General features: G+C 42.0%; 1 protein-coding gene across 4 annotated transcripts in view; it reads right to left on the reverse strand.

Moving 5' to 3' along the window:
- FGFR3 (fibroblast growth factor receptor 3) overlaps positions 1-19930 on the reverse strand; it is a 79843-nt gene that overhangs the window by 10871 nt on the left and 49042 nt on the right. Inside the window, exons 5-12 of one of the 4 annotated variants that reach the window (XM_067567689.1) lie at positions 18645-18814; positions 13429-13552; positions 12754-12944; positions 7064-7208; positions 3620-3801; positions 2466-2611; positions 2240-2361; positions 628-738 (exon numbers count right to left, since the gene is read on the reverse strand). In XM_067567689.1, coding sequence (XP_067423790.1) covers positions 628-738; positions 2240-2361; positions 2466-2611; positions 3620-3801; positions 7064-7208; positions 12754-12944; positions 13429-13552; positions 18645-18814 — 1191 coding nt within the window. Of the gene's footprint in view, positions 1-627; positions 739-2239; positions 2362-2465; positions 2615-3619; positions 3802-7063; positions 7209-8317; positions 8469-12753; positions 12945-13428; positions 13553-18644; positions 18815-19930 lie in introns of all 4 variants that reach the window. The other 3 variants (XM_067567688.1, XM_067567687.1, XM_067567686.1) reach the window with 3 other exon arrangements.

The following is a 19930-nucleotide window of genomic DNA, read 5'->3' on the forward strand; positions in this document are numbered from 1 at the left end:
ACTTGGGACTCAAATCCAATGCTCTAACCACGAGACCACGTCTTGCCCAGCATATTTTGGGCATTCAGTGAGTAACTAATAATAAAGACAGTCAAACCGCCAGTTTCCCTGCCTCTAACTCCATTTTTTTTTTCCAAAAAAGGAGAAGGACAACAAAGAAAGCCATTTGAAAAACAAAACAACAACCAGTATCGATAACAACCTTCCTAACCCCAGATATTTGGTCCAAAATAAAAGCAAGTATCGATAACAAACTTCTTAACACCAGATACTTAGTACACTCTCTAAAAGCCACCCACTTCTCATTGAGCAAAGCACAGACAGTTATACCTGTGCACACATTTAATCCTGAGGCCAATTCAGATGCATGAGGAAAGGGTAAAATCCTCCTGCCTCTGCACAGCCTGAATAAGAGTCTCCAGGAGAACAATAGAACAGTATAGGGGAAAATCCCTATGCTTGCTGGTCCAGGAACCTGCAGTAGAGGTATGGAAAGAGCAACTGTACATAACATACAAATGTACATGGGGCTGAACTAGCACGATGTGCTCCACAGAACAGAATGGGACTGTTTACCACTGAAATCACAAAGTACAATGGTAGCATATGGCTTTCTCTGAAACATACCGTCCTGCGTGCAGGCGCCTAGGAGATTAATGATATTTTTGTGTTTCCCAATCATTTTCATCATCTCCATTTCGGAAACCAGGTCAGAAAGATCCTTATCAGTGGCGTCATCTGGAGAAGACAGGAAAGAAAGAGAAAGAAACTGTTAGGAAGCGAATAGGCATTTCTTGCAGTCTAGAAAGCAGAAGCATAACTGGAGTGCATTAATATTATACTGTATGTTATACACTCAGTGAATGGTGGCTGGACATGTAACCATCTGGGCATTATGAGAGCTGGTCAGGAAATGAAATTTTCATCCTGTGGGAAATGTCAACATTTACTTTCATCCTGAATCAAGATGAAAAAAATCAAACAATCAAAACTTGTTGCTAAACAAAAAGTTCTAAAAATTTTTGATATGGAAATAAAACATTTTGTGTTTTGTTTCAATGTTTAGAAACTGAAAAATTTTGGTGGTCCATTTCAGTTTTGGGATTTTTGGGGCTTCCCTTCCATTCTATCCCACCTTTTTACAAACAAACAAAACAAACCTTTCCCCATTTTTTTATACTGGAAAAAGATCATAGAGAGGTAAAAGATGTGATAAAATGGGTGAAAAAACCGTTTTTCTTACTTTTTACTGTTTTCTAACTGGAAAAAGTTGGAAAACAGTTACAAAGTATGGAAAAGTGGGGGAAAAGTCCAAAGACTAAATTGGAAAACGAACGTTTTTCAGTTTCCAAAATCAAACCAAAACACAAAACGTCAACATATTTCAGTTTGACAATGCTGAAATTTTCCCCATAAAAAAAGTTAATCAAAAATGGATTGATGAAGTTTTGTCAAACCCCACTTTCTTATGGAAAAATGTTTCATTTGGAAGAACAGTTTCAACTGACGCTAGCATTATAATGTGCTGTGCACTGCAGAATTGCAACACTTCTTGCTTTGGCTTAGCCAGGCCACTCCCCTCAATGTGTTTTCCACAGCATGAAAAGGAAAGCTAGTCAAGTCATTGCATATTCTGTGCTTTAGGCGGGGAAAACAAGAGAATCTGGAGGAATCCAACCAAACTCCTTGTTTTGCCTCCTCTTAAGACTGTTGAGCTGTAACCTCAGGAAGCTTGGACAGGGTTGAGCTTGCAATGATGATCTATCGAAGTGTTTATATGACCCTCGTCACCCAAGTAGATGCACCTCACAATCCTGAATGGATTTTATACTCAATACCCTGGTGAGATAGGGAAAGCATTATCCTGATTTTAAAGTCAGGGTGCTGAGATTAAGGGTAGATAAAGTGACTTGTCCAAGGTCATACAGGATATTGGTGGCTGAGCTGGGAATTGAACCCAGATCATCTGTGACCAAGCCCAATGCTTATTCAACTAGACCATCCTTCTTCCTTAAAACGGCACCTCCCCTCCCTTTCCTGTGACCCACCCTAACAGGAATCTGGTAACAGGCATCAGTTACAGAAGCCGAAGGGAGAATTTGACCTTAGGTCTGCTCTTCTTTTGTAGACGTATTTTTAGAATAAAAAACAAACCCCAAAGCAGGATAAACGCCAAGGGCAAATGCCTCTCTAACCGCCCCACCTCCTGCCATTCCCTTCACGGTGCTATTCTCTGTACCTTTTAACATCTTGACAGCTACAGTGATGGCCTTGTTTGGTTTGTCCTTATCGATCCCAATCGCTTCTGCCATCACCACTTGACCAAAACAACCTTCACCCAGAGGTTTCCCCAGAGTCAGGCTGAAGTGACAGACACAAACAAATGAATTAATATGCAACGGTGCTGACATGTGGAATGAAGACAGAAGAGCAACACACATATTCAGGGCGTAGGTTTGACTGACCGAGATCTCGTTAATTCCCACTTGGGATCAGCAGGCAGTTCGAGCTCTGAGACATTTGCTAGCATTGGCCCATCGCTGGATGAGAGGCGGGTGATTCTGACCAGCGGGGTATTGGAATTCATGGAAGAGTTCGACTCCAATGACACCTGCTTGAATAGAGCAAATAAAATGTTATTGCTGACTGCCTTTGCGTCAGATACAGAGATGCTTGAAAAGGAACCAGCCAAGAAAATCAGATTCAACTAATCTTTGTTTATTAAAGACTTACAATAAATCATAACCTGGAAATTAAAATATTAGTCTCATCTTGTGGGAGTGTATCTATATCTAGGCATACAGAGCCTAATTCCTCTACTGGTGTAAATCAGAGTGGCCCCATTGAAGCCAATACTCTATGATGATTTACACCAGCTAGTTCAGATTACACCAGTTAAGGTTCTGGCCCATACACATGGGGTGTGTTTGCAGCCAGTCCCAAGCTTTCCCTACTCAGTCCTGTAAAAGCCAACAGGTGGTTTACAGCCAGAAAGGCTGATTCAGCAGAGTTTGCAGCCCTTTTTAATTCCTACATTTACTGCCCCGCAGTGCCAGTCACTGATGCACAAGTGGATGGGATTTTTATAGGACCGAATGTCATCATGTCCCTTGCAAAAAAGAAGGCCCAATCCCAGCCGCACAGAAATCAGTGGAAATTTTGCTAGTGACTTCGGTGGGAGCAGGCCCAACAATGCAATCTCCTCCTTTCCACACATCCCTCCATGCTGGCTAGGGGTGCAGGACTTGTGAACTGTTCTCTGGAAGGTGCATTTTCTCCTTGGTATTGTTACGTGTGGCCAGCAGGGCTGGTTTAAGGGTCTGTTTTACTAGTCCTAGGTAAGCACAAGTCTCTGTGGGATTGCTGGCCTCTGACAGACAATAACTGCAAACTAAAGAGAGAGTTAACTGCCACAAAGGACATTTTCACTGGAAAAAATAAAAGTAAACCAATTAAGTGAAACAAATTGATACACAGGGCCTGACCCTTATCCAGGAGAAGGCCCCATTGACATTAATGGGATTTTTGCCTGAGTAAAAATACCACAGGGTCAAGCTCCTAATCTAGAAAGGAAATGTAAAGATGGGGCGATAGGAATCTTGTATCTACTTTCTGTTACCTGTCTCTTGAGAGGAAATTTGGAAACTTTCTGTACAGTGGGGGTGCTCATGGCTTTTTTGTTGGGCATTTTCATCCTACAGATGATCACGACAACCACCACCAGGATGAAGAGAACGAAGCCGGTCCCATAGCTGAGGATGCCAGCATAAACGGAGCCAGAATCATCCACCTCCACTAGTTCTGCGGGATAACAAGACACAACAGTAAGGAGCAAGGACAGGTGATGGCAGCCAACACAGCACAAATGCAATGCAAGGAATCCAGGTAGGGCCTGAGCCAGCGCTCACTGGCACGCATGGCATTGACTTCAGTGGGAGTTGGATCAGGCCTAGGGGCTGGACACGTCTTTGTATATATGTAACCCCTTGGGCCTTAACCTAGGTGCCCTCACCAACCCAGAACTTGGAATGCCTACAGACGGGGTTTTGGTTTTGTAAAGAATGCAGGATCAGGCCCTTCCTATATTTCACTCATCAGATTTGACTCTAATGCTGGCAGCAGACGTGCCCCAGACAAAGGATTAATGTGGCAACCCAAACTAAGCTTTCAGTTTATGCCACCTGAATCACGCTGGTCTCCAAAGGATGGTAAGGTTAAAATCGGATACTTGGGTGAGGGTAAATGGGAAACCTGGCTTGTAAAAGATGCATTTAAGCGTATATTAATTTATAATAATAATATAAATATTTTGTTGGGACAAGAGAAGGAAGGAAAAATTATCCCAAATAATTTAGCAAAAATTGCATCCCAGGATTTCACAAGGTCAGAACTTCCCATAGGCCCATTGAGCAGGCAGGGCTGTATCACGAGCCCAGTCATTTTGATGGCTATAACATAATTAGTGTTATGTACCCAGGGATCAATCCTGCAACCCTTCCCCAAGCAAGGTACAAATTAAGAATGATTCTCCACCTGCTCCCTTCAGTCCAGGCACTTCTGAATTTACAAGGGGTCAAAGCAAAACCAAAAATATACTAACAGAAAGGGGAGGCCCAATGGTTTTTTAATCAGCAGTGGAATTCCTCATAGTGAAATCATTCCGTTTCCTTTCACACGGTCACTTCATTCTGGGCTAAACGCTGAGCTGGGTAAATTGGGTGCACATGACTCGAAAGCAGCAGTGCAGCTAAACTTGTGCGCACAGCAGTGAAGAAACATTATGGGGGAACTCTACCCCTCCCTGGGCAAAAGGGATACGGAATCACTCAAGCCCCAACCCAAAACCTATTGAAACCAACGAGAATCTTCCCACTGACTTCATCAGACTTTGGATCAGGCTCTCAGTGATTGTGTCCATGAAGGAACATGGCGATGTGAAAAAAAGGGCATCTAAGCAGGGTGTGGCTAATGTCTGTACATGCCCGTACACACAGTGCACCAATCTACAGGGCTGTGAACCAGCTTACCAGACGAGCGGGGGACCTTTGTGCACCTTGGCAGGTGCGGAGCTCCTCTAACCCCAGTGAAGTCAGAAGTAGCCGAAGGATCTCAAGGGATCAGACCCTACATCCAGTGGGCAGGGAGTATAAGTGCCAAGAAAGACTGTTGGGATGGCTCTGCTGTGTTTGAATACAGGTTCACAGCACTGAGGCCTCTGATCTGGGCCTTTTATCCCTTTGCTGAAAGCAGAAGGTTCAACGCAGATGGACTGCACTCTGCATCTCCCTAGTGGCTGGTGCAACCTGGGCCCCTCATTCCAGTTTGCTACACCTGGAACTTCCTTCTGAGTTCACTAGAAAGTTCCACTTTAGGTGGACTTTTTTTTTTTTTTTTTTTAAATGCGCTATAAGTTTATACATTTTAAAACCAATGTAACAATTGGGTGACCTGATCTAGGCAGATTCTTATAATAAATATAAACCTCAGAACTTAAACCAACGGAAATGTTTTTTAATCGAGGGACTGGCAGAAGCGGAAACAGACTAAAGACACCAGCTATTTTAGAGAGAAGAACCAGCAGATCCCGCTTGCATCAAGGCCAGTCTTGGAGGAGACACCCTGACCACTAACAAAGGCAATTAACATGAAAAATCACCAATTCAGTTAACGTCAGGGTTTAGAAATGCCAATGCTTCTGGTTCAGAAAAAAGTTCTGGGGCACATGTGTTTGCAAGGATAACAAATAGTGATTATGAGGGGCAGGGGAGAATCAGAATGTTTTAGAACCAGGGAATTTGAGAGAGTATCATTTATTTGCTGCCCTTTCAACGGACTATTAAAAATGAGCATTGCATAAAAGAAAAGGCTGAATTTGGATTGGCTTCCGCAATCGTTCTTGGGCACAACCCCCAGCAGCTTTAGGGGGAATGTAGCCTGAGTAAGGACAGTACCTTCCCCAAGCAACCCAGCCCACATATGCTGCCAGTTCACAAGGCCAGTGTTCAGGGTGTGGGACAGTGCAGTCTCTCTCTCTCTCTCATCAGCAGTGCAGAGCTTTCTGTTGAATATTCTGAACTTGTTCTATGTCAATATAAGTTTTGCACATGAAATGAGTGGAAGATGGGGTCATCTCAGCCTCCATTTTCAGCACCTACATAGCTCCCATTGCCTTCAGTTGGTGCTCAGAGTATTGGTACCTCTGAAAATTAGGGCAGCAGAGCCTGGGAGCTAGGACTCCTGGGTTCTCTACCTCCATCTCTACAAGTGACTCTTACTGTGACCTTCCATTTATAGATGACCAGGCTGAGAAATTATCTTAAAGTAGGAATAACACTACATACCAAAATTAAAGTGATCTTGAGAGGTTTAGATCATTATTATTAAGGATAAGATTTTATCACAGAGGTCTCAAAATCCGTGACTTCCAGAGACCTCCGTGACATTTTCCGCTTCAGCTGTGGGGCAGCGGGGCTGGAAGTATCAGCCAGCGGGAACCCCAGCTCTCCGAGCCGCCATGGGGACCCCAGAACTCAGCTGCCAGACCCGGAGCTCCCAGCCACCGTTGAGTAGTGGTGGGACCCTGGATCTCTAAAGCCACTATGGGTGGCGGGGGGACCCTGGAGCAGTCAGCCACTGTGAGAGCAGGTGCTGGACCCACCCTCATACAGTGGGGCTCTGGCTCTCATTCCCCCATCAGTCCCATTTTGTCACAGTTATTTTTAGTAAAAGACAGGGACAGGTCACGGGCCTCTAAGTTTTTGTTTATTGCCCGTGACCTGTCCCTGATTTTCACTAAAAATAACCGTGACAAAAACTTAATCTTAATTATTATCTCTAAAGTGTTTTGTGATGCTTGGATGAAACGTGAAGCACGTAAGTATTTAACATGCAACTGCAGTGTGGATTAGAGATCTGCATGACAAATGGAAGAGGAGAGTTCTTTCTGCAGAGATCAAAACTCATTGCTCCATGTAATGTAGAGTTTGCGGAAACTTGGCATTTCTAAATTAAACACTGAAGCATCACCCAGAAGAAAGAAAGAGGACAGCGCAGAAGGAAATACCTGGTAGAACCGTCAGCCAAGCAGAATGATGTGAAAACCCAATAGAATTCCCAGCGAGACAAGTATATTCCCCTGCATCCTCAAAAGTAACATTTCGCAAGTACAGAATTTCTAGCTCCTTATCCGTTGTGTTAACACCTGCCGTCTACAGGGGAAAAAAAATATACACATATAGAAAGAGGGAAAACAGAGAATAAGCCACATTCCCAGCAAGTTTGAGGACACAACACAGATTTACAGGCAAATTTCTAAAGCAGATGGAGATTTTTTTTTTGTCTTCCACATTTAATTTATTCATTCCCGTTTGCAACCTGTAGTAAAAGCAAAAGGTTCCCTTCACCAGGCTCTTACTCTGTCCCACTAATGAAGCATGCAAGCAAAAGCATCAAAAGGAAAAATTGGCCCCACAATAGGACTGACTGTTGGTTAGCAGGGTGAGTGTGGGGAAAACAACAGAGCTTGTAAGAAAAAGAGACAGGGAAAGAGGAGATCTAGAGAGGAAAGGTTAAAGTGCTGACCAGATAAATGGTGACTTACTATACAAAAAATGCTCATCTGGAGGACGTTATTTTTAATGTCAATTTCAGCACCAAGAGTCTATCTATTAATACAGCTCTTGATGCTACAATGTAATTCTGCATCATCATCAGAAAGTGTTTTAGGGCACATTCCTACATTATCAGGGAGATAGACTGAGTGACTTGCCTCTCACTTTATAATTAGTTGAAAATTTTCAAGACATAGGCCAAATTCTTGGAGTGCAAACCAACGGCGTTAAATCAGGGACTGACTGGACTCTTACTATTCTCTACTTATGTGTTTGCCCACATGAACTAATGCCCATGTTAATTATGAATAATTATTGGAAAGAAAAAAGTATGTTTACTGATTATACTAATATTATGGGCAAAAATTTTCAAATGAATTTGATTTCTTAGAGCTTCGAACATCAAAGGTCATTAACATGCAATCCTGTTATCAGCACTCAGCTGTGAGGAAGGAAAAGAAATACAAGCAGAGAAAGCTGATAGCAAAATTTGACAGTCATTTTATTGTGGGAATTTTTCCATCATAATTGATGTATAGGCATTTAATTCTTTCAAAAAAAAATAGCAAGGAAATAAGGTAAAGCCATTCAGCATCAGTTGACAGGGTTTCATACAAAACGAATAGTAATTTTAATCACTAGCTTCTTAAAATGTTAAAGCTCATTCTTGCAGTTGCTAGGGCCTTGGGACAGAGTATATGGTTTACCTGGTTTTGGTTTGCGAATGTGGAGCCAAAATGGTTTTTCGGCTATGCCTACGAAATTGTTGGCTCTACACAGATATTCTCCTTCATCTTGTTCTGTCACATTGAACAGATTTAGGTTAGCATCGGCTTCAGCGTTTTTACTGATCCAAGACTGCAGGAACAGACAGAAACCTGAACTTCAGTAAACCAAACAATACCTCCATCGAAGCTACGTCAGCTAGGATTGATTGAACATGACCATTTTACACTTTAATTCCTGCTCACCTTACTCACACGAGGAGACCTACTGAAGACTTGAGTGAGCAAGGTGACCTGGATCCAGCCCACAAACAGCGCACAAGTTCGCTCCTCTCCCTTTACTGGTGCATCTCCAATTAAAAGGCATACGTAATCTTACTTTAAAAAAAGATAAGTACCCTGTTCTGCATCTAACAACTGCTAGAAAGCCAAAGGCTTTCTTAATAACTCTGTAGACAGGAGCAGCAGGAAAAGGGCTTAAATAGAGATTTGTGTTTGCAACCCAACTCGGCAAATACTGTTTCAATTATCAGGATTCCAAAATAGAATTTGGAGACAAAATATAAGCAGTGGCAGTCTGAAGTCTACTGCTGACTTTGCCTTTCAGAAATTAGCTGTAACTTTTTCCACTGCCTATAGGAGACTCTTCTTTACTTAATAAAGCGGTGCATATAAATCAGTCCAACTTCAGACTATTAAATGGGGTTTTATTTCTCTTCTTCCAAGCTGCCCCAATGGCACATAGGTTTGTTTCTAAACAGTTGTTTTTATTTTGCCTAAAACTGTGCAACCCCCTTAGCAGATGCCTGAAAGTCTAGAAAAATACCCCTTTCAATACTGGAAGATAAAATGAAGTGATAGTGCTTTGTTATTCCTCTGCCTGGTCCACTCTACACCCACAATTTTAGGGCCTGATTGTGCAGACCTGATTTGCAAAAAGGACTGTAGGATCAGCTTTGTATTTAGGCCTAGAGTTCAAATTCCAATGTGAACTTTGCAGTTTTAGGCTCACTGCTGATATTCACACTTTGCAAAGCTTGTTTGTACCCATCTTTAAATCAACTAGTGAGAAAGTTTTCTTGCCGTTGCTTCATTATTTATAATTGTACTTTCTGTGTATTGATATAGAGGGTACAGTTTATCCTGGGCTAACACCCTTCCTTGCTGGAGACTGGAATGTGGAGTTTTCAATCCCCCTGCCGGCACATGAATAACGTTCCTATGCGCATTTTGCTAATTCCTCCTGTGTTCTACAGAATTCTTTTTGTTCACAGATTTGGCCCAGCTTCGCAGTAATTGATCCAGATGGCAGTTTGGTTTTCTCAAGCAATTTCAAAACAGATTAAAAAGTATAGCATTAAATGTAATTATCAGGGCAGATTGTGTTCCCCCAGACCCACGTGTGGATGGGAATCTTGACATTCAGTTCTTCTCTCCTGCACGAAAGGGGGCTCAGCTGCCCGCAATGCACCATCCAACCCATATTTTGGACACCACAGAAGCCCTTCTGCTGCATGAGAGACTTGTTCGAGGTCAGGAGACTGGGAAGCCTCATGGAAGGGAAGTGCATCATGTCCCTCCAGCCCTGTCAAGATTACACTGGAGAGACTTATAGCCAGGAAGCTGTTTTAAAGCATCCATGGCCAGGGGAGGTCTTGGTAGCGTGACTCCAGCACAGCTGCATCGCTAGGGACTGAGATCTGAGCCACTGTCAGCTCCCACAAGGATAGAACAAACCCTGCTCTATGACAGAATAATGTGGGGAAAGCTCCAAAAGGAGAGGGCAATTCAGTTCCAAGATATTAGCACTTTACCTCATCTTTAGCATTTTAAAAATAATAAAACATACAAAGCTGAGACTCATAAAAACCAAACCAAGGGCCAGCATTTGAGCCCAAAGATGCGCCCTGAAATGGAAATGCTCTGAGCCTCGGTACCATAAACCAACATTAACACAATCAGACACAGTCATGGTTAATCAGAAGCAGCAAAGATAATTGTGCTGTTTCAATTTTAATAAAAAACAAATAAATCAAACTTCTGTTTTCAAATGCCTGCCTCTGCTCACACCTTTACGAAGGCATAGCTCACACTGTCCAAAGGGGAGAAAGCATTTGGAAGTTCTAATAATCTAGCATCTCTGCTGCTCAAATTAAATTTTTAAACACTATATGTACAATTCTTTGCCACAGCAAGTAGCTTCCTGGGTTTGTGACACAATCAGTTGTTTGCACAACTTTGTGAACTTCCCAAGGTAGCCGTCTTTATTCCATAAGGACCACACATAAAGCAAAAAGACTACATTGTGTAGCATGTGACACAGCACTTGGTACGTCGCTTGTGAAATCAATGGGAAACTAATATATGCATATTTTAAGCAAATCTTTATGCACAGCCAGAAAACAGAAAGTGTTATCAACTTGTAGTACCAAATACTGAAGGACAGTCTCCAACCATTTCTTCCAGTGTGTTATTTCAATCTGGATAATGATTTCCAGGGTCTCTGGTTTATATTATCATTTATCTGGCTGAATTATAGTACTGTACATAGAGTCTGATAATTTTTAACTTCACATGAAGAAATAAAAGTGTGCTTGAAACTGACAATATGTTGGATATACTATGTAAAGGGACATCACTAAGTTGACAAACAAGGGTCAAATTCTGTTCCCAGGTACAACTTCAAATCTGGATTAACTCCATAGCCCTATATATTTTTAATGGACTTATGTACATATATGTATATACAAAAAAAAAAACCAACAACCCAAAACCAAAAAAAATCCCATCTATCCAGATTACTCTCATTATCTTTTCCCTATAAACGCTGGAATAATTATATAAGGGAACTTGGAGTGCACAGATGACATGATTTAAACAGTACATTCCCCCTTAGGATCTGTGGTGTTGAACTGTTGATGCTGCCTGGGGGTCTTTGTTGTGTTTCAGAATTCCAGTTTCGAGTTTATTTAGATATTCATAAACAAAGTTTACTGTCTTCATTGAATGAGAACACCTGATCTTTGGACTGAATTCTCAATGGAAGTACAGTAGAGCTACAGGCAGTGATTTATTTTTGAGAAGAACAAGGGGAAGGAAAAGCATGGTAATGTCCCCTCTAATTTGTATCTTTCCTGGTTCTAAACGATTAGTGCAAAATTTTCAGATGCGCTCAAGAAACCAAGGAGCCTAGGATCATATTCACAAGTGACATAAGAATTTTGGAGCGTAAGTCCCACTGAGTTTCAATGAAATTTGGGTTCCTATGGGCCGACAAGTCACATTTGAAAATGCTACCCTGAGTAACATTTATTTACCCCCTCATCTATATATTTGTGGGTGGTTTAATATATTGTCAAATAACAATGTCATCTGCAAAATACTGTGTTCACTCCAGTCCACAGCTCTGAGATCTCTGTATGTCTCCTCTTCTCCACAGCACCAGCTACAAATTTCACCAATGAATCCCTAGCACAGTAGTTGGTAATCATTGCTACTCTGACTATAATAGAGCAGATGACTGTACATGCCCTCTGACAGTCAGAAATAATAGTTAGCTGTAATTAATCTAATCTAACACTAGATATCCTTGTTGTCTCTCATCAATATAGGTACCAAAGCCTCATCTAGCTGCAAAATCATGATCCTAAAAAGGCAGAAAATAGAGTTTTTGATACAGCAAGGCTTCAAACACACTGCTTTTTACTTCTCTCCCTTTTTTTGAAAGGCACAGATTTAATTAAAAGCGAAACTGTCAAGGTATAAACCATGGATCAATCATTGGCTTTGCACAGGGGTCACTAAAGCTTGGATCTGGCCTCATATTTTTAAACACAAAAGATTCCTTACCCTATATTATTAATACAGCAAATTAACAGAGCTGAACATTAAAAACAACTTTATCTACTTCACAATTTATTTTGGGACTACTCACATGATTAAGGGTTTGCATGATCAGGTCAGGGCTGGAACTACCTGACGGTATTAATGTAACCTAATCTTTTAAACCAGATAATGAATCATTATGGGTGAAATCCTGTCCCCACTGAAGTCAATGGCAAAATCCCCACTGACTTCATTGGAGTCGGGATTTTACTCTATGGATGTACATTCTCAGAAAGCCTCCTTAATTATGCCTCTAAACTTTGTGACTGGATGTTTTGAACAGGCACCTGTACCCCTTGGCTAATTAAGGAGTCTGCATAATCACGGCCATGGAAGTACACTGCCCAGCATTAACATGAAGATCCATAACTTTCTGGCAATACTGCATTACCATTGGACAAAGCAGGGATCCAGGAGGGTAACATTTCTGGGAATTCTTGAAGTACTTAAGCAGTTCAGATGCCATCACTGAGACCCACACAGAGGAGGTATTCATCTTCCCTTGTAAGCAAAAGCAAATGACATCTACCAACCTTCAGCACTGTGACATACGGCGTCCCGTTGGATCCATATTTACTGCCATTGACTTCCACATGTTTCAGCCACTGGATGTGAGGCTGGGCGTCACTGTACACTTTGCAGTGGAATTCGACATCACTGCCTACCACCACAGTCTGGTTGGCAGGCAGTCCTGCCTGGAGGATAGGCCTGTGGGGTGACCTTTCTGAAATGAAAAAGGGGAACCTGTTTTTAACCTCTCCCCCTTCTGAATGTGCCCATCTGCTACTTTCAGCACCACTACCAGTGTCTGCTTGGGAGCAGTAGTTTAATTCCTTGTACTAGTGCTCATGAAAGACAACGGATAAGCAATCCCAGAGAACACAGCTCTCCGCTTACCCACAGAAAGGGAATGCCTGGTAGCTGCAGCATAGGGTTCCCAAACACTGCCCCAATCAATATGCTTTAACCCTGAACAGGAAGAGCCACATCTAGGGAAGTGAAAGGGCAGGTCAGTGTCCCTGCCCATTTGCTTTTTGGCCTCTCTGCTAAGAATGAGTGCCAGGTGTGTCTGTGATTGTGGACCTGGGCCTGCACCATTCATGTCAAGGAAGACATGATTAAGCCCAAGATCATTGCACATAAGCCATCAAGCAGCCACTCGATGACGACTGCATATCAGAAGTTAAGAGGGAGTAGAGAAATCTCACCTAATACATCTAGCTGGTAAGTGTGCCTAATGGTGCCATATTTGTTCTCTACAACACACGTGTAGTTCCCTCGGTCTGACGGAACCACGCTCTCCATCACTAAGCTCCACTGCTGATGCCGTAACTAGAAGGAGAAAAAAAACCCAACCAACCATAAGATGTCATAAGCTGATATTTTGTTGGACCATAATAGTCAATGAACAAATGGCAAAACACAATGGGCCTCATTCTTGTTTATTCCCAGGTCTCTTTACACCCACTGCTAGTGTGAAGAGGCTGCAGCATGGGTGAAAATGTAATGTATGAACATTTTGAGGATAATTTACACTCCCAGCGTGGTGTAAAGGGGTCCTTATGTAAGTGAGAATCAGGCCCAGTGAATCAACTGTACAGTGAACTCTACTACAGGCTCTGATCCTGACTGGAGCCTGTAGGTGCTCCCACAATATAAACAGACTGTAAGCCCTTTGGGGCAGGGACCATCTTTTTTGTTCTGCGTTTGTACAGCACCTTGTACAATGAGGTCAGGTCTACAATTATAGCTCACAGATGATAAAGGTAAAACAAATAATAACAGAACCAGTTCATAGCTGCACTTCTATGTTGTGCCTTTCATCAGAGGATCTGAAAGTGCTTCAAAGGCATTAAATAAGATGGCATCACATAATCCAATCAACTGAGGTCCAGGGAGGTTAAATGAACTCCATTAGTTTAAAGAACCACAGCTCTTTTTGCAAATCTTTAATCTACTTGTGTTACCAGTAACAACCCCCGCCTCCTCCCCCTGGTCACTAGAACTGAAAGAGATGAGGGAGAAAAAAATATTCTCTATTTTTTTACAGTTTGTTTACTCTGGGTATTAGGCACCACTTTATGTACAGTCAGCCTCACCATTTCCTTTATATAGTTATCCGTTCCTCTTTCCATTGGGTATGCCTTCCATAGGGTAACAGGTGAGAGACAAACCACAGGAAAACCAGGAGTGTAAAAGCAAAAAAAAACGGTCAGGATGACACTGGCTCAAGTGTAGTGCTTGAAACACCCTCTCATTTCTTTTAACTGACTGGATTTCAGACTGATGGTGTCTCCTTTAAGTGACTTGGCCATGGTTGCAGGGATCATCAGTTGCAGAGCTGAAAATGAATGCTGGCATCCTTGCACTACTCACTAGATGATTCTTTCTGAATTAACTGAGATAACATATGGGGAAGCATTGTAAATCTTGAACTGATGTAGAAAGCAATTGTGAGCAGTCAAGACTCCAAGTGATTCATGCACAGACACAAACATGCTTGGTATGTATAATCCCAGTGAGCAAAGTCAGTTAACCCTCCCGTGCCTCTGGACATTAATTAGAAGGCATCTGCCCCCACAGAGCAGTCAATAGTATTTTATTAATGCATTTTGGAGCTGATTCTTGGTACACAGGAACAACAGGCCTCAGTGACGCCAGTTCTTCACACTACAGAACATCCAGGGCTTATGCAGAAAAGGACGGTGTAATCAGTTGTCAGCATTTTTAGTTACAGCAGGTGAATTCAAACACAGAGCTACTGTAAACATCTTTCACTAATTGTTACCTGGATCCCCATGCCTTCTTTTAAAGGGACCAGAGCACAGTTAAGCTGTCAAAATCAGTGTTACCGCACTAGGCATAGGGTGTAAGAGCTCTGAACCAAACACGGCTTGGTTTTATTGGGGTATGCCAGGCTCTTTCCATAAAAGCTGCAGTTTCCCCCACGCTTGTACACCTCAGCATCTGCACATGTAACAGTGTTGACTGACCCACTTTCCTAACACTGTTATTAACAAAGCATGTCACTGCATTTAAATTGTCATGTAAAGACAGGGCTAACTTTCTGCAGAAAGGTTTTGGCTGCTGAGGACTATGGATCCAATTCTGTGCCCTGATATTCAACGGGCTCTTGTAGGACTGCACTCATGCATCTGAGGGCAGAATCTGAATTGAAATTTCACTGTGATTTGAGCATCTATTTAATGGCCCATCTCTTTAATGATGCTCTTTCTGGAGAGTTCACGGAGCATTTTATTATGTAATTTACAGGTGAACCTGGAAATAAATCTAGATTTCATGCCAGAATTTTGGGGGAGTCTGGATCTATACCTGTGGCTGGTTAATGACCTATTTCTATAGTGGCTTATATCAGAGTTTTGCATCTGCACACCCTCCTCTTTATCCTTCTCTCCTACGCATTTGCAAAGCACCCATCATTGTAGAATCTAGGATCTGAACTTTGATGAAGTTTGGCTCCACATACGAAACATGTGGATGGCTCTGGTCTCTAGAGAGAGCTGTGTCATAAACCTGGATCCAAACACGTCAAACATCCACCCATTTTTAAAGTGCCCATCACCTCACTACATGGGACTTGGGCTTTGGGGAAGTGGGATCTGAATATAGACTCAAACAGTGGCTCAGAGCTGTGTTCCTATGACACAGAACATACGTGGAAAGGCTTTTGAAAAACAACTAAGGAAAGGTTTTAGTCAAAAGCGGAGTCCAGACCCAAGGGATCACAAGAAGGATGTTCCCAATTTTGGGCAGTTGCTGTACTTGATAAACCATTAGAAACATGAAGTAACTCAGTGCTGACATTAATCAAATCAGTGAGATACTGGAAATCCCTCTGGTTTATTTGGTGTTGTCATTCTTGGCTCCTTGTGAGACAAACATTTGCAGACACACTTAGAAATTCAGTCCATGTTTGCTAGACTGGTATGCAAGCCGGTGCAATGGTCTGGGGAAGGGATAATCCTCAATCTCTCCCCTTCAGCCCCCGCTTTCCTTCTAGGGTCATTTAACACACACAGGCTTACAATATTATAGATTCCAGCAAGGATTTAACTATTAATTCTCTTTGGGAAATTTCATATGATAAGTCACATGAATTTCACTCCTCTGCCAGTTAAGGATGAACTGTACAGAATTTACTTCATCCATGTTTGCAAGTCTTCTCTTCCCCTCTTTGGGGTTTTGATGCACATTAGCTGGTATCTAAATGCCATTTACTGGAGGCAAAAGTTGTAGGTTAGGATGGGACATTAAAAAAAAAAAGTAAACGTGCATGCTGCAAGTTTCAGCTTTCTTCTGCTGGCCACAGACTTCCAAACAGCAAAGTCTAAACTATGCTGAACTCTGGAGAAAAAGAGGAGGAAGTGTTAGTTCCTGATTCTAGGCTTTCCAGGTTAATCCACTGGGCTTTTCATCAGCTGGTGTAAACTTTCCAACTACACCAGCTGTGGGTCTGGCCATTCTCTCTCACCTTGCCTAAATCCTGGGATGGAAGCTTAATCGAACCTGGAGAATTTAATCTTAAATAAACAAGATAATGAATAGATGTATTTTTTACTTTCTGTCTGGCACAGATCCTCATCTGATGTAAGTTGTCATATTTATACCAGAAGGAATGAATGAATCTATCCATCTATCTAATCTAAGCTCTATGAGGGTAGGGGGCAAGAAAGAGAAACAGAGAGTTGTCTCTTTATGTAGAGATGGAGAGAGAAACCTGTAGCTAGACAGACAGAGGGATTAAACCAGTGTGCTGTAACTACCCTCCCACTACCTCTGATAGCCTTTTAAACATTTACTTATTGCTGGAAGGTGCCTCTAGAGAAATAAAACACTATGGCGCTAAAGACATTACTGTGCTGCAGAGGATGAAACTTTCCTATCTGAACACACGGATAGATTCAAACCACAGAAAACTGGGAAAGGGAATTGCTTTTAGTTTTCGGTTGAATTCTGTGAGCGTAATTTAGTGCAGCTGTCGTCACACATTTTTGCATAAAGCAGTTAAAACTGCATATGCAAGCCTGAAAGAAGTTTATGATGATCCACACAGCATTTAATTAGTACAAAATGTTTGTGCTCCACTGGATGACTTGGAAACATTATCTATTATCAGCTCAGTTGCAGAGAGGAGTTACCTCCCTGTTTCTCCTCTCTCCTTAACTTATCCAAAGATCTATAACTGCCTATGCATCCTCCACCTGTCAACAACGTAACTGAGGGCTGATTAGGAAGCTTCAATGGTTTAAGTGAAACAATCATATTCAGCTCTTACGGAAAAGTAGCCTGAGTGTAAAGGAAGGAAAGCTGTTTGGAAAAAAGAGATTCTTCTATCTTGTGACTCTGCTGTGTTTATAACTATTCCACTAGCTATTCTAGCCCCAAAAATATAAACAAAGCATTTGGTATAAGTACAAGGGGGAAAAATAGAGGGGAAAAAATCAAGAGCAACTGATTTTCCTGTTAAGTTACAGCCTTATTTTGATGTACAATTACAAGATGGTGCAGAAATTGCTGGTTGGCTAAGTCACCTCGTTAGGCATCCATTTACTGGTTTTCTTTGTTTGTGGGCTATATTTGTAGACATGGCTGCAATACCTTCGAAATCACACTGCCAACCTGTCCCTCTTTGGCATTACCCAGGGCAAAGGAGCTTCCATCATTTTACCACAGGTCAATCATTTACATCACAAGAATGTTAATGACCACTAACGTAACAGAGTCTCTGTATTTCTGCAAGGCTCATGTTACATGTTTGAATGATGAGAGAGAGTTATGCTTAAGAGCTTAAGACCAGATTCTGATCTCTGTTACACAAATGTAAATCAGGAGTCACTTCACTGATTTCAGTGGTATCACTCTGGGTTTACACTTGTGTAATTGGGATAAAACCTGTCTCTTTGTACCTTGTTGCATCTAGTTATTGCACCTAGCACAACAATACACCTGATCTGTTTTTATTAGGTTACTTTTTAAAAGACAAGCAACATGGACAAATGCTCAGAGTTGGCATTCCATCATCATGGACAGCAGCAAATTTTAACACTTGAGCATCTGAGCAATTATTAGGATTATCAAAAATATCCTCATTCTGGCACAGTTGCTGTGGCTTATGGTGATAATACACCGATACCCTTCTCTCTCCGTTGTGACAAAATTGCCAGGATTCTGGGCGGTACTAAGGGAAACGCAATTTGTACATATTTTAGAAAAAATATCTTGAGCAGAAAAATATCACAAGCCCTAATGGTCATGGAAATATTTACTATGTAAAGCCAGTGGTCTCACACTCACTTGCCCCTGTCAGGACTGCTCAATGAATACAGGCTCTGATCGGTCAATCAATAATAGACCCAGAGATTAATGAACACCCCAAAGTCAAGATTAATCCTCAGTGCCTTACTTTGATGCCCCCAATGCGATGCTCTCCCTTGAATTCTTTGCCATTTTTCAGCCAATATATGGATGGGGTGGGGTTGCCTGCTGCAGGGCAACGGAAGCGAACGGTATTTGCTGCTGGGACAGCTAGCAGCTTCTTCTCCATCCTTTCTGAACGGGTCCAATAAGGAGCACCTGAGAAGTGAAAGACACAAAACAAATAGGTTTATTTCTGCAGACCATAATATCAGGTGGAGCAGCTGCTTTCTAAGAGGCTTCAGCGTAGGTGGAGTGGTAACTAAATTGCTCCCTGCTGTAGGTAAGATGAATTGCACTGAAATACTTTCCAGCAAATTGATTCTCATCTATGCAGACAGAGTGCTTGCATTTAAGACTTGTTTGTGGCTAGATTCTGCTCTTGGTAACATCAGTGTCAATCTGGAGTAACTCCACTGAAATCCACCAGGGGAGTTATTCCAGACGAGGAGCAGAATCTGGCCCTCAGACTCTACAAATGCACACATGTAACTTCAGTAGGATGGCAGCCAAGAACTGTGGGTGGCGTTAAGGTGTTGGAATAGTGAAAGAGTGATGATGGTGCAGCAGTGAGCCAAGGTAAAGTAACGTTAGCAGAAAGCAGGGAAAGGGTTTACCTCTAAGTGAACGGGAATGTGTCTTACCCCCCTACAAAAAGAAAAGACAAAAAATAATACTCCCAAACCGGTTTATCGTGTTTACGTTCTTAAATTACAAATGATTTTAGTTTTAAAGGATTCATGTTACCTTTGAACAGCGATAAGTTTTAAAATACTGCTCTTAACACAAGAGACTTCTATAATCTGCCTTAAGTAGACAGCAATGTTTCTTGGCATGGTTACAAACATCACATATTAACTCCAAATTAAGCCAGTGGCAGAAAACTCATTGGGGGCAGGAGGGTGGGAGAGGAGAAGGGACACAAAAAGTTTCTCAAGAGGTGATTTCTGCTTAAGGAAAGACTACAGGGCTGTATTTCTGGGTGTTTTTCAAGTCACCCTATGGGCTACATTCTGCCCTCTGATGCATATAGCTCCCAGTGAAATCAAGGGGAGACACAGGCATGCAGAACTTGGCCATTATGGTTTGCAGTGGATAGGAGAAGAAGGCAAGGCTGGCAACTAAGTACAGCTGTGGAATGCCAGTTATGGAGACAAAGAGTGTGTGAATCAGTTGTTGCAAGAGGAAGACATATCTTTGACACAGACATCGTGTGAGAACAGTGTCTGAGCACAGGAAGGCCTTTAAATTCCTGATGTGGCCCAAAGCAAGAGA

Source organism: Emydura macquarii, unplaced genomic scaffold, assembly GCF_026122565.2.
Source record: "Emydura macquarii macquarii isolate MOO-44397 ecotype Brisbane River unplaced genomic scaffold, CSIRO-AGI_Emac_v2 contig_2795, whole genome shotgun sequence".
Taxonomy (NCBI): Eukaryota; Metazoa; Chordata; order Testudines; family Chelidae; genus Emydura; species Emydura macquarii.